Source organism: Colobus angolensis, unplaced genomic scaffold (assembly GCF_000951035.1).
Source record: "Colobus angolensis palliatus isolate OR3802 unplaced genomic scaffold, Cang.pa_1.0 Scaffold138, whole genome shotgun sequence".
NCBI classification, from domain to species: Eukaryota; Metazoa; Chordata; class Mammalia; order Primates; family Cercopithecidae; genus Colobus; species Colobus angolensis.
Window position 1 is genome coordinate 4,128,856 of NW_012114466.1, and position 15,415 is coordinate 4,144,270.

The window sequence follows — 15,415 nt, forward strand, 5'->3', positions numbered from 1 at the left end:
AAAACCGATTGTACTTCTCCTCCATCAGACAAATGCCCAAGCAACGTCCTGATGGGAGAATTATGCTGGCAACATTGTTTAAATGTAGTCTCATTCCTTGTAACTCTGAGTTCATCTGGGGAAAATCACATCTGCAAATGCCATTTTTATCGATTAGATGAGGACCAAGATCTTTCTGTAAAAATAAATGCTTTCTTTCTTTAAAGAAAATTGGCAATTTGCCTTAAAATTTTTATTGAAGTAATTCTATTCTATTTGAACAACTTTGGGAGATAAAAACCCTCCATTATGCCTTTTTTAATGAGTTCTAATTCAGAAAAATCTCAATAATAGAAAATGACATAAAAGGTGCATAGCATAATTCTTATCTTGTTTTCCTTACTGGCCTCTCTCATTGGCTGTACGTAATTGGCATCTCTTCAAAGACAAAATGGGGAATTTTACCATCTTTGAATCAAGTGACATTCACTCATTCGAGTTTTAAGATTGAATATGCTTTTTGAAGAATTTTCTTCTAAACCTTAGCATAGTTCCTCTCACAGGTAAGTATTCAATTTAAAAAACTGCTGAACGGGCGAGGTGCAGCAGCTCGCGCCTGTAATCCCAGCACTTTGGGAGGCCGAGGCGGGCAGATCACCTGAGATCAGGAGTTTGAGACCAGCTTGGTCAACATGGTGAAACCCCGTCTCTACTGAAAATAGAAAAATTAGCCAGGCGTGGTGGCCGGCGCTGTAATCCCAGCTACTCGGGAGGCCGAGGCAGGAGAATCACTTGAGCCTCGGAGACAGAGGTTGTAGTGAGCCCAGCTCGCACCACCGTACTCCAGCCTGGGCCACAGAGTGAGACTCTGTCTCAAAAACAACACAAAACAAAAAACAACAAAAACACCTGCTAAACCTATGGAGGGGTTTACTTTAATTTTCTGTAGTCACAACTGTGTTTCTAATAGAATGACAGGTGAGTGGCTTAGGTTGCTCTCTCTCCGGGCAGGCCATGTGTGCATGTGTGGTGTGACCGTCCTGAATGCTGATGTGCCTGTGAGTCACCTGGGGTCCTTGTTAACATGCGGATGTCGATCGGATCAAGAGTGAAGCCTGAACTGCATTTCCAGCTCTGCCAGGCAGGGCTGATGCCGTTGGTCCACAGGGCCGGCTCTGAGTGGTGAGGGACGGAAGATGATCTCCTCATGGATGGTGCAGGCATTTTCCAAACCCTGAGCACCAGCACACCTTAGTGGCTACTGAGAAGTGCTTTCTGTTTCTGTTTTTGTTTTTTTAAGCTACGACACCGAGGGAAAAGGGCACATTACTTACCAGGAATTTTTACAGAAATTGGGTGTTAACTATTCACCTGCTGTCCATCGGCCCTGCGCAGAGGATTATTTCAACTTCATGGGGCATTTTACGAAGCCACAGCAGCTACAGGAAGAGATGAAGGAGCTGCAGCAGAGCACAGAGAAGGCCGTGGCAGCCAGGTGAGTGAGGAAGGACCACAGGGCCGTCATCTGGAAGTCCCCTTTTACATCTGGCCTCACAGCACAAGTTATTTTAAAATGGTATCTTCCCATGCTGGCAAAGTTACAGGGAAATGATCATGCTTGTTCACTGCTGTCGATTCTAGAAATTGGTGCGAAGTCAAAGAGTAGTTGAAAAGCTATAGCCCATTCCATCTTACCCAGTCACAATCTTATATCATCCATCATATTTATGGGTCACCCTTGAAAATGATCCGTTTAAGTTGTGGATGGTGTATTGCCTGGCCACTCCCTTGGCCCAACTAGAATGCAGGCTCCATAGGGATGTCTGTCACTTTACCTGGTGTCTGGCACCAAACAGGCACCAGAAATATCTGTTGAATGAATAAAGGAAAGAACCAGACATATCCTTTAACTCACACTTCTACTTTCAGGACTTTATCCCCAAGAAATAATTCAGAATAAGCCAACAGCTTAGCAACTGGAAGGGGTGACCTGCAGTGTGTCTTTTTTTTTTTTTTTTTTTTTTTTTTTGAGATGGAATCTTGCTCTGTCTCCCAGGCTAGAGTGCAATGGCACTATCTCAACTCACTGCAACCTCCACCTCCAGGATTCAAGCGATTCTCCTGACTCAGGCTCCTGAGTAGCTGGGAATACAGACAGACACCACCACAACCAGCTAATTTTTGTATTTTTAGTAGAGGTGAGGTTTCACCATGTTGGCCAGGCTGGTCTTGAACTCCTGACCTCAAGTGATCCATCTGCCTCGGCCTCCCAAAGTGCAGTGTGTCTTTAACAGCAAAACGACAACAAAGGGAATACCTTCCAATCCCAAATTAGTGCACTGGCTTAGCAAAGAGTAGTCTGAAACAGCATGAAATTGCCCATGCCTGCTGCGGCCACTGTGGAAGAACACGGAAACGTTTGTGTAAAGGGCTAACAGGCAGTTAGGTTTTGGGCAGTACGTGTACCGTGAATGGAACAATATCAAATGGACGAGCAGGTGCACGGGACCAGAAGATGCTGTGCAGAAGGTACCCCACTGGATTTGGATGGTGGGAGCGTACATGATTCTTTTCCCTTTTTTAAAACTGATATTTAATAGTTGTGCATATTTGGAGGGTATGTGTGATATTTTGATACTTGTATACAATGTGTAATGATCAAATCAGGGTAATTGGGATATCCATCTCAAACCTTTATCTTTCTACAAATTCTACAAATCTTCTCTTCTAGCTATATTTTTTAAAAATTTTGTGGGTACATAATAGGATCATATATTTATGGTTACATGAGATATCCTGACACAGGCATGCAATGTGTAATAATCACTTCAGGGTAAATGGGAAACCCGTCACCTCAAGCATTTATCATTTGTGCTACAAACAATCCAATTATACTCTTTTAGATATTTTTAAATCTAGCTACTTTGAAGTATACAATAAAATTTTTATGTATTTCAATATAACATTTTATTGTTATATAATTGTATATAACAATAAAATTATTGTTAACTATAATTTCCCTACTGTACTATCAAATACTGTAATTTATTTTTTCTATTAAATTGTATTTTTGTACCCCTTACCCAGCTTTTCTTATCTTTCCCCTCCCGACCCTTCCCTTCCCAGCCTCTGATAACCTCTGGTAAATTAGCCTCTGGTAATTTACTCTCTACCTGCATGAGATCAACCGTTTTGTTTGTTTGTTTGTTTTTAAGACAGTGTCTCCCTTTCATCACCCAGGCTGGAGTGCAGTGGCTCCATCATGGCTCACTGCAGCCTCAACTTTCCAGGCTCACATTGTGATCCTCCCACCTCAGCCTCCTGAGTAGCTGGGACTACCAGTGCACACCACCACACCTAGCGCATTTTTGTATTTTTAGTAGAGATGAGGCTTCACCATGTTGCCCAGGCTGGTCTCAAACTCCTTAGCTCACCCACCCACCTCAGCCTCCCAAAGGGCTGGTATGACAGGTGTGAGCCACTGAGCCTGGCTGAGATCAACTTTTTAAACTCCCACATATGAGTGAGAATGTGTGACATTTGTCTTTCTGTGCCTGGCTTATTTCACTTCACATAATGATGTCTGATTCCATCCATGTTGCTGTGAATGACAATTTTCTGCTTTTTTATGGCTAAATGATATTCCACTGAGTATGTGTGCCACATTTTCTTCATTCATCTGGTGATGGACACTTGGGTTGATTTCAGATCTTGGCTATTGTGAGCAGCGCTGCAATGAACATGGAAATGAAGACATCTCTTTGATATACTGATTTCCTTTCTTTTGGAGATATACTCAGCAGTATTCTAGAATTTCTGGATCATATGGTAGTTGTGTTTTTAGTTTTCTGGGTAATCTCTGTACTGTGTTTCATAGTATTATGCATTGCCACCAACAGTGGATGAGTGTTCCACTTTCTCTGCATCTTCACCAGCACTTCTGTTTTGTCTTTTTGATGATAGATATTCTAACTGGGGTGAGATGATATCTCATTGTGGTTTTAACTTGTGTTTCCCTGATGATCAGTGACCTTGAGCATTTTTCTCATACGTCTTAGCCACTTTATATGTCCTCTTTTGAGAAATGTCTATTCAGGTATTTTGGCCATTTTCGAATCAGGTTATTTCTTTTCATGTTGTTGAGTTGTTGGAGTTTCTTGTGTATTCTGGTTATTAATCCCTTGTCAGATGGGGAGTTTGTAAATATCTTCTCTGACTCAGTAGGTTGCCTCTTCACTTTGTTCCCTTCATGGTGCAGTAGCTTTTCAGCTTGATATAATCCCATTTGTTTGTTTTTCCTTTTGTTGCCTGTGCTTTTGAGGTCTTATCCAAAAAATATTTGCCCTGATCAATGTCCTGTAGCATTTCCCCCAATGTTTTATTCTAGTAGTTTGATAGTTTATGGTCTTACATTTAAGTTTTTAATCCATTTTGAGTTGATTTTTGTCTATGTTGTAAGATGGGGATCTAGTTTCATTCCTCTGCATGTGGATATTCATTTTTCCCAGCACCATTTATTAAAAATACTTTTCTTTCCCCAATGTGTGTTCTCAGTGCCTTTGACAAAAATGAATTTGCTGTAAGTGCATGGATTTACTTTTGGGTTCCCTACTCTGTTCCATTGTTCTATGTGTCTGCTTTTATGCCAGTACAATGCTATTTTAGTAAATATAAAACTTTGTAGTATAATTTGAAATCAGGTAGCGTGATGCCTCTAGCTTTGTTCTTTTTGCTTAGGATTGCTTTAGCTAATTGGGGTCTTTTGTGGTTCCATATGAATTTTAGGATTGTTTTTTCTATTTCTGTGAAGAATGTCATTTGATACTTTGGTAGGGATTGCTTGAATTAGTAGATTGCTTTGGATAGTATAGACATTTTAACAATATTCTTTCAATCCATGAGCAAGGAATATCATTTCATTTTTACTTGTGTCGTCCTTAATTTCTTTCATCAGCGTTTCACAGTCTTCTCTGTATAGATCTTTCATTTCTTTGGTTCAGCTGATTTCCAGGTATTTTATGTTCTTTGTAGATGTTGTAAATGGGATTGCTTTATTTATTCCTTTTTTGGATTGATCACTGTTAACATATAGAAATGCTACTGATTTTTGTGTACTGATTTTGTATCCTGCAACTTTACTGAATTTGCTTATCAGTGCTAGGAATTTTTTGGTGGAGTCTTTAGGTTTTTTTTAAATATAAGATCATGTCATCTGCAAACAAGGCTAATTTGACTTCTTCCTTTCAATTTGGATGCCTTTATTTCTTTCTCTTGCCTAATTGCTCAGGTTAGGACTTCCAGTACTATGTTGAATAGAAGTGGTAAAAGTGGGCATCCTGTCTTATTCCAGATCTTAGTGTAAAGACGTTCGGCTTTTCCCTGGTTAGTATCATACTAGCTTTGAGTTTGTCAAATATGGCCTGTATAGTGTTGAGGTATTTTGCTTCTATATTCATTGTAAGGAGAGTTTTTATCATGAAAGGATGTTGAATTTTATAAAGGGCTTTTTCAGCATCTGTTGAAATTATCGTGTAATTTTGTCCTTTATTCTGTTGATGTGAAGTATGACATTTATTAATTTGTATATGTTGAACTATCCTTGCATCCCTGGGATGAATTCCACTTGGTCATGGTGAATGATCCTTCTAATGTGTTGTTGAATTTGGTTTGCTAGTATTTTGCTGAGGATTTTTACATGTATGTTCATCAGGAATTTTGGCCTGCAGTTTTCTTTTTGGGTAGTGTTCTTGTTTGCTTAGGGTATCGGGATATTACTGGCCTTACAGAATGAGTTTGCAAGTATTCACTACTCTTCAATTTTTTGAAAGTTTGGGTAGAGCTGGTATTAGTTCTTCTCTAAATGTTTGGAAGATTTTAGCAGTGAAGCCATCAAGTCCTAGGCTTCTCTTTGATGGGAGACTTTTTATTACTACTTTGATGTGGTTACTGATTTTTGGTCTGTTCAGATTTTCTGCTTTTTCATGGTTCAATCTTTTTCATGCATTGTTGGATTGTTTATGCAAAGTCATTCTATTTTTTTTTATGTAGACATTTATTGCTATACATGTCCCTCTTAGCCCTGCTTTTGCTGTATCCCATAGATTTTTGGTATATTGTATTTCCATTTTCATTTGTTTCAATAAATTTTTAATCTTCTTTATTTCTTCATTGACCATTGGTCATTCAGGAGCATGTTGTTTAACTTCTATATATTTGTACAGTTTCCAAAGTTCCTCTTTTTATTGGTTTCTAGTTTTATTCCATTTCAGAAAAGATACTTGATATTATGTTGACTTTTCCAAATTGGCTGAGACATGTTTTGTGGCCTAACATATGATGTATCCTGGAGAATGATCCATGTGCTGATGAAAAGAATCTGTATTCTGCAGCAGTTGGATGACAGGTCCTGTAAATGTCTGTTAGGTCCATTAGACCTAGACCATAGTTTAACTTCATGTTTCTTTGTTGATTTCCTGTCTGGATGATCTGCCTATTGCTGAAAGTGGATGTTGTCTGCTACTATTATTGTATTGCAATCTAGCTCTCCTTTTAGATACATTAACATTGGCTTTATATATTTGGGTGCTCTAGTGTTGGATGAACATATATTTACTATTGTTATATCCTGTTGCTGAGTTGATCCCTTTACATTAATAATGGCCTTCAGGTCTTTTTAGTTTTTTACTAAAAGTCTATTTTATCTGATATAAGTATAGCTACTCCTACTCTTCCTTGGTTTCCATTTGCATTGAATATCTTTTTCCATTTCTTTACTTTCAGTCTATATGTGTCTTTATAGGTGAAGTGAGTTTCTTATAGGCAGCATATAGTTGGGTCTTGTTTTTTAATCCATCCAGCAACTCTTTGTCTACTTTCAAATTTATTTTTTATTTTTTATTTTTATTTTTATTTTATTTTTTTGAGACAGAGTCTTGCTCTGTCACCCAGGCTGGAGTGCAGTGGCATGATCTCAACTCACTGCAGGCTTCATCTCCCAGGTTCATGCCATTCTCCTGCCTCAGCCTCCCGAGTAGCTGGGACTATAGGCACCTGCCACCACGCCTGGCTAATCTTTTAGTATTTTTAGTAGAGATGGGGTTTCACCGTGTTAGCCAGGATGGTCTCCATCTCCTGGCCTCGTGATCCTCCCACCTCAGCCTCCCAAAGTGCTGGGATTACAGGCGTGAGCCACCATATCCAGCCTACTTTCAAAGTTTTTGAGACGGAGTTTCGCTCTTGTTGCCCAGGCTGGAGTGCCATGGTACAATCTCAGCTCTCTGCAACCTCTGCCTCCCAGGTTCAAGCAATTCTCCTGCCTCAGCCTCCCGAGTAGCTGGGATTAAGGCATGCACCACCACACCTGGCTACTTTGGTAATTTTAGCAGAGACGGGGTTTCTCCATTTTGGTCAGGCTGGTCTCAAACTCCCGACCTCAGGTGATCCTCCTGCCTCGGCCTCCCAAAGTGCTGGGATTGCAGGCATGAGCCACCGCGCCCAGCTACTTATGTCATATTTTTAACATTTATAACAGAGAAAAAAATTGGGCTGCGTATGATGTGACTACAGCAATGAGATAGATTTTCTTGGCATGATCGCAATCCTTGGTCTCCCATCCACACCCCCTACACATGTGGCTCTTACCTGCTGCTCGATAGCTCTGCCTTAGCTCCATCTTGCTCTTACATGTTTGTAAGGCTGTCTCCTGTCTGTCATTTCAAAAGGCAAGATTCACTCTCTGTCCCACCACCTCCCATAGCACCTGAATGAATGAATGAATCACCAGAGGAACTGAGAATGCCAAGGACACAAGGATGAAATGTAATAGCTAAACGGGGTTTAAGAGAAGAGCAGTTTGAACACACCCCTGAATTACATCTAAGTTACTGAGTTATGAAGCCTGAAAGCAGAGAATTGAGTTTGTGAAATTCAAAGTAAAATATGCACAAGATTGGTATAAATCAAATATGCCATAAAGCTAATGAAAAAGTGGAATTTATCTTTACTAGACAGGGTTGGCCTCATTACCCGCTCGTGTCTTCTCTTCTCGTCTTTCCTGCCACTTGTGAGTAATGAGGCTCTAGGAGAGAAACCGTGCATCCTGGGCACTCCCAGTACACTCTTTCTCTGCCTGTACCTCTGTTCCACACGGAGCATGGGCGTGCAGCTAAAAGAACTGCGAGCTGCAAGACAATGCATTTCAGATCATCGAGCTCAGTTAACTAATTCACTCTTACCCACTCCCCCTTGCCCCACCCATGCTCTCTTAGTAAAGAAGACAAATGCATGACCAATTTCGGTTTCCTCGAAAATACCGGCTTGTAAAAATTCCCAAATAACCTTGTCCTTTAGGATGGCCTGTTTTTAGATTTTGCTGTCAGTGGGTCTTTCCAATGAAGAGTCAATGTTTCCAGGATTTTTTTCTTTTTTTATTTTACCTCCTCATCTATACTGACACTCTGATCAGATTGACAGATGTGAGTCATGTTCCATTCAAGTGACCACAGTTTTGTATTTGCCTCTGAAATCTAAGGGAATTCATTTTGTTTGGAGTACCCTAAAATACATTTTAAAGATGAAGTAAAATCTTTTTTTCTTTTTGCATTTATTTTCCATGCCTTGCTCTTTTTGCTTGAGTCTCAGTTGAAGATTCAGAATCAGAATAGCAGCAGTAAATGAGCCACATAACACAGGCTCATTGGAAAATGCAAATGGAGAGGTGTGCAATTTTTCAGCAGCACCAGAGTGGGGAGGCCTGTGGCTGAGGCCTGTGTGTGAGGGGCTCTGTGGCTGTCCATTGGCCATAACAGTGCCCCCTTCTGGCCTCTGTCTTGTTGCCCAGAGCAGGAACTGGACACAGACCCAGTGCAGCTTTGTCGCTGAGTGTCGGCTGACACCGTTTCTGTTTGGCACTGTGCTATGATCTGTGCTCTAAACCCTCATTTACTCTGTGCACATATTTACTCAGCAAGGGAAATAATTACCGCCTGGAAACCAGTCCAAGAAACGCTGAATGCTTCAATTTTCTAAAAATATGTATCTCAAAAAAAGTTTGGATTTTTTTTTCTACCTTCATTTGCTTTCATTTTGAAGAATTAAGTGGAATATAATAGTTGTGATGATGAGTAATCATTCTGCAACATGGGACTGAATTCAATGTACACCTGTAGGGGAATCCAGAATGTTGCTGCTGTTGGTATACACGCACAGCGCGGTTCCTGCAGTCATTTGTATGAAGTACTCAAATGTCATGGGAGCCCATTCCAAGCTGGAGGCCAGCAAGACAAGGGAGCTGATCACCCCCGTGGCTTCAAAGTAAATGCTGCTCTCCACCACCACCCTGAATTTTCCCACGGAATCTCGCCTCTCCCAGAGTCCTGATGTTTCTGTTCCTATGGATTATTTTTTCTAGGCATCCTCTCCCACAAATACATACCTGAAGCGGTAGCCAATTACCACGAAAGATTTCGTCTCTAGAATTTATAGCACATTCTTTCCCCTGAGGAATTCACGTCTCAGCCCATCAGACAGGCATATTACTCAGTTTGTAAGGAAGACATTTTCAGGGACCTGGGTGAGTTGAAATTATTGAATTTACAGCCAATCCACCATAGATCAAGTGCAAGATTGTTTCTTCTTGAAGATTTCTGCACTTTTTGAGTTCCTTATCTGCAACTTTTTCAAGTTAGGAGAGAATTTTCCCAGACTGAAAATTCAGTGTCTCTGAATCACAGAGACTTGAGATCACACATCCTGCAAGAAAATCAGCCCTGAAGCTGGGAGCGACAGAAAGATGCTGTCTCTGTCTCCCTCACTGTGAGTGAAAGGCCTGGTCTTGTCCTGATTCCACCCTGGGCTTTCATGCTGTCCTGTTCCTGGCCTAGAAAGTAGGGCTGATGCCGGGCGCGGTGGCTCAAGCCTGTAATCCCAGCACTTTGGGAGGCCGAGACGGGCGGATCACGAGGTCAGGAGATCAAGACCATCCTGGCTAACATGGTGAAACCCCATCTCTACTAAAAAATACAAAAAACTAGCTGGGCGAGGTGGCGGGCGCCTGTAGTCCCAGCTACTCGGGAGGCTGAGGCAGGAGAATGGCGTAAACCCGGGAGGCAGAGCTTGCAGTGAGCTGAGATCCGGCAACTGCACTCCAGCCCGGGTGACAGAGCGAGACTCCGTCTCAAAAAATAAAAAATAAAAAAAATAAAAAAGAAAGTAGGGCTGACGACACCGCCTTGCAGGGCTGAAAGGTCACATGTGAGTGCATACTTGAGATGGCAGCATGGCCCTTGATTTTTCCGTGGGTTCACACCATGTGGTGGCTGTTTTTCTTTTTCTTTCTTTCTTTTTTTTCTTTCAGACAGAGTCTTGCTCTATTGCCCAGTCTGGAGTACAGTGGCATGATCTCGGCTCACTGCAAACTCTGCCTCCCAGGTTGAAGTGATTCTTCTGCCTCAGCATCTCTAGTAGCTGGGATTACAGATGCCCACCACCACACCCGGCTAATTTTTGTGTATTTTTAGGAGAGACGGGGTTTCACCATGTTGGCCAGGCTGGTCCCGAACTCCTGACCTTGTGATCCACCCACCACGGCCTCCCAAAGTGTTGGGATTACAGGTGTGAGTCACCACGCCTGGTCAGTGGCTGTTTCTTAACAATAAAAAGCCTAGTTAAAAAAACAACAAAAAAAAACCAGGTTGGCTGGACATGGTGGCTCAAGCCTGTAATCCCAGCACTTTGGGAGGCCGAGGCGGGAGGATCATGAGGTCAGGAGATCAAGACCATCCTGGCTAACACAGTGAAACCCTGTCTCTACTAAAAATACATAAAATTACCCGGGCGTGGTGGTGGGCATCTGTAGTCCCAGCTACTAGGGAGGCTGAGACAGGAGAATGGCATGAACCCAGGTGGTGGAGGTTGCAGTGAGCCAAGATCACATCACTGCCCTCCAGCCTGGGTAGCAGAGCAACACTCCATCTCAAAAAAAAAAAAAAAAAAAAAAAAACACCAGGGGGTCTTTGGCACTACATGGCCCTTGATTTGCCCATTGACGCACACCACATGATGGCTGTTTCTTAATAATAAAAATGCCTGGTTAAAAAAAAAGAAAGAAAAAACAGGGTCTCTGGCACTCCCTTGCCCTAGCACCGACAAGGCCCCGTCCATCTCCACACTCTTCACTTGCTGCCCTTCTCCACTCCTCCTTAGGGCCTTGGCACTAGCTGTTCTCCAGTCCCTGACTGACTCTTTTGCATCCCAGTCTTTGCTGAAGAAAAAGAGCCTACAGCCAAAGTGCCTATAAGCCTACAAACCTACAAACCTACTGTCGTTTTTTTTTTTTTTTGCCTGTAAACCTACTGTCCCACCATGCTATACTTCTATCTTCTGTTTATTGTCTGTCTCCCCACTACTGGAATGGAAATCCTTCTAGGGATGCCCCTTTGATTCACTAGACATGTCCCAGCACCTACAGGAGCATCTGGCACGTCACAGGTGCTCAGCTGGTGTTGATTGAGAAAGAGTGTGCATTTCACATATCTGTAGGTAAAATCACTAGCTTTTTCCATTCTCGGTTCCGTTTTTAAAGTATCAATTCCAGTACAAAGACAAAGCTGTACTTTCTCTAGCGTGGTTTTGCTAATGATGGTAATAACAAAATGATAATGATATGGACTTACAATTTTTCCGGGATATCTTTTAATGTCAGTGTTACGCTGAGGCTGTAAAACATCTTCAAAATTAGTTCTTAGATGAGCCGTCGGCTCATTGCATTAGAATAATCATGAAATGTTTGCTTTAAAGGAGTTATTTGTTTTCCTGATTTTAGGGCATATCTGCAATGTACTCTCTTTCAGGGATAAGCTTGCGGACCGCTATCAAGATATCAGCAAAGCATTCACCAAAATCGATAAATCCAAAACCAACTACATATCCATATGCAAGATGCAGAAGGTGCTGGAAGAATGTGGCTGTTCTCTTACGGAAGGGGAGCTGACCAATCTGCTGAACAGGTCTTTTCCGCCTAGGTTAAATATGTTTCTCACGGCCCTGAAAAACATACTGGGGCATTGCCTTTGTTTCTTCTGCATGTCCTCCCAAACAGCCTTCTGAGATGAAAGTATCCTCCATGTCTTCCTGTTGGCTGGGTTACACTAGAATGGGTTTGAGTCCACCCAAAGCAATAAAAGAAAGCCCTCTGACAAATGCATAACTTTTCCTGATGTGTCTTAGCAGCAGTGCCACCATTTCTTAACATTAGTGTTTTGTTTGTTTGTTTGTTTGTTTTGTTTTTTTGAGATGGAGTCTCACTTTGTCACCCAGGCTGAAGTGCAGTGGCACGATCTCGGCTCACTGCAACCTCTACCTCCTGGGTTCAAGTGATTCTCCTGCCTCAGGCTCCCAAATAGCTGGGATTACAGGTGCCCGCCACCACACCTGGCCAATTTTTGTATTTTCAGTAGAGACGGGGTTTCACCATGTTGGCCAGGCTGGTCTCAAACTCCTGACCACAGGTGATCCACCCACCTCAGCCTCCCAAAGTGCTGGGATTATAGGTGTGAGCCACTGTGCCCAGTCAACATTAGTTTTTGTTTTATTCAAGTTATTCAGGCACTTTGGCAGGAATCACATAGTTCTATGAGGCTGGTTACTAAAACCAGCAGTTCGTTTGCCCTGCTGCAGCCCTTATTTCCCTATCCAAAGTCAACAACTTCCAGCACTGCTGACTGATATCTTTTGATAGTGAATGTCCCTACTTCTTTTTCTTCTTCTTCTTCTTTTTTTTTGAGATGGCATCTCGCTCTGTCACCCAGGCTGGAGTGCAGTGGCATGATCTCGGCTCACTGCAATCTCCACCTCCCGGGTTCATGACATTCTCCTGCCTCAGCCTCCAGAGTAGCTGGGACTACAGGTGCCCACCAGCACGCCCGGGTAATTTTTTGTATTTTTAGTAGAGATGGGATTTCACCGTGTTAGCCAGGATGCTCTCGATCTCCTGACCTCATGATCCGCCCGCCTCGGCCTCCCAAAGTACTGGGATTACAGGTGTGAGCCACCATGCCCAGCTGGATGTCCCTACTTCTAAGTGACAGGCATATATTGCAACTTCTTGATTTTTCACTTTTAAGCAGTTTATATTGACTTACTACCAAGAAAATGTAGGTTTAACTATTTTCCACTCATCCCATGCCACCAACCATCTCACCTCCTTCAGCCTCCATTACCCCACGGAAACGCACGAAAACTTACCTCCACATGCCACATGCCTATCGTATTGCTGTATCAGTTTTGGTTTGCTCCACATCCTAGATCTACATTGCTGTGACTAGCTCATCACTTTTCTTTTCTACGTAGCACTTTTTCCCTGAAGTCAAATTATCCTATTTCTTCTGTTCATTTAATTTCCTATGTACTTATTCTCCTACTAATTAAATCCCCTACTTAATCTCTTTCCAATCCATTGAGACACATCAGCTAATCTGTCAGCTTCATCTTCTTGAAGATTGCCCTTTTCATGTTCTTCAGTTCTTAGAAAGTTTCTTGACTTATTTTATTAATGAATTCCTTCCCTGTTCTATTCTTTCTGGAACTCCTATTGTTATTGAGTGTTGAACTCCCTGGACTGTTCTCTTATTTTAAATCTTTTTTTCTCCTTTCTCTTTTTCTTTCTGCTTTACCTTCTGGGAGATTTCCTCAATTTTAGCTCCCAGTCCTTCTTTGAGATTTTTGTTTCTGCTGCCATACTTATATTTCTAATTACTAGAGCTCATTTTAGTTCTCTGTGTGTTCCTTTTTTATAACATCCTGCTCTTGTTTCATGGATGTACTGTCTCATTTCTCTGAAGGTATTAACAATAGGCTTTTTAAAAAAGTTTTCTTTAGCAGATAAGTCTCTCCTCAGTGTTGCTTTTTAAATCTATTATTCATGTTGGATATTTTCTTCAAAAATATGTCCATACTAAGAGTGGAGGACAGGGTACTGAGTTGCAGATTAGAAGTTCTACACAGATAGGTGGAGCTTGCTGACTTTGAATTGAACTGTATGGTAATCTGACTTGAAGTTTTCTTGAGGGGCCCCCAATGTCAGTATTTAAAGCTTTTTGTTTGGCCTTTTCAGATTTGCCAGAGAATAGACTTGCCAGATAAAATATAAGATGGTCAGTTAAATTAGGACTTCAGATAGACAATAATCTTTAAATATAAGTATGTCTCATGTAATATTTGAGTTATACTAAAAATTTTGTTGTTTATCTGAAATTCTAATTCAACTATGTATCCCTGTAGATTTGGTGTGATGATTTGTTTATTTGTTTGCTAATTGGGCAACCCAATGAGAGAAAACTCTTTGGTCTTCTGCTGTCAACACTAGGAACTGACTGGGCACAGAAGGCTGGATATTTCAGCAGTCACTGTGGTAAGCTGAATCATGCCTCCCAAAGATATACAGGTCCTGATTCCTGGAATCTGTGGACATTACCTTATTTGGAAAAAGGATCTTTATAGATGCAACTAAGCTAAGGACCTGGAGAAGGGAAGATGAGCCTGGATTATCTGGATGGGCCCTCAGTGCCATCACAGGTGTGCTTGTAAGAGGGAGGCAGAGGGAGATTTGAAACAGACAGACAAAGAGAAGGACGTGTGACCAGGGAGGCAGAGTGGAGTGATGTGGCCGCAAGCCAGGGGCTGCCAACTGCCCCCAGAAGCTGGAAGAGGCAAAGAACAGATTCTCTCCTGGAATCTCCAGGGAGAGTACAGTCCTGCCAACAACAGGGAACTCATTTTAGATTCTGGTGTCCAGAGCTGTAGGAGACTCCATGTGCATTGCTTTAAGCCACCAGATATGTACTATTTTGTTGCAAAGCCATAGGAAACTAACAGTCAGTGTATATACTTTTATTTATATTATATATTAACAGTCAGTGTATATACTTTTTATTAATCCTCCCCTTTTCATTAAGAACCCTCCCTACCTTGGACTCAGAAACAGCATCTCCAGAGAATATACCTCCAGCTGTATTCTCCCATTAGGGTTGGGAGGGACAGGCACCCAGACACATGAAGTCTGACAAGAGGTCTGGGGTCTGCTTGCTTCCTAGTCTTTTAATCAACCCTATTTTAACTCCTCCTTGAGCTCCACTTCTAGATATACCTGATATCATCCATTCCAGAGCCTCTGAGGGTATTTGCAGGGCATATCAGATCTTCTCTCTTCCACATTCCCTCTGTTTGTTTTAGAAAATAATTTCTTGGATTCTGATACATCTATTCCCATTACCTGTAGATTCTCCAGCAGCTGTTCTCTTCTTCCACATACTCCTAGTCCTTAGGAGTTTATGCCAGCGGTCCGCAAACTCCAAGCATCGGAATCATTGCAAGGGCTCATTAAAACTCAAGATTGTTGGGCTCCTTCCCCAAAGTTTCTGATTCAGTGGGGCCTGGGAAT

The 15,415-nt window shown here is 41.9% G+C and overlaps 1 protein-coding gene across 4 annotated transcripts in view; it reads left to right on the forward strand.

Moving 5' to 3' along the window:
• Nucleotides 1-15,415, forward strand: part of EFCAB6 (EF-hand calcium binding domain 6) — a 328,394-nt gene that overhangs the window by 250,988 nt on the left and 61,991 nt on the right. For all 4 annotated transcript variants that reach the window (XM_011934784.1, XM_011934785.1, XM_011934783.1 and 1 more), the window contains 2 exons: nt 1,280-1,474; nt 11,829-11,984. In XM_011934784.1, the coding sequence (XP_011790174.1) occupies nt 1,280-1,474; nt 11,829-11,984 (351 nt within the window). The remainder of the gene's footprint in view (nt 1-1,279; nt 1,475-11,828; nt 11,985-15,415) is intronic.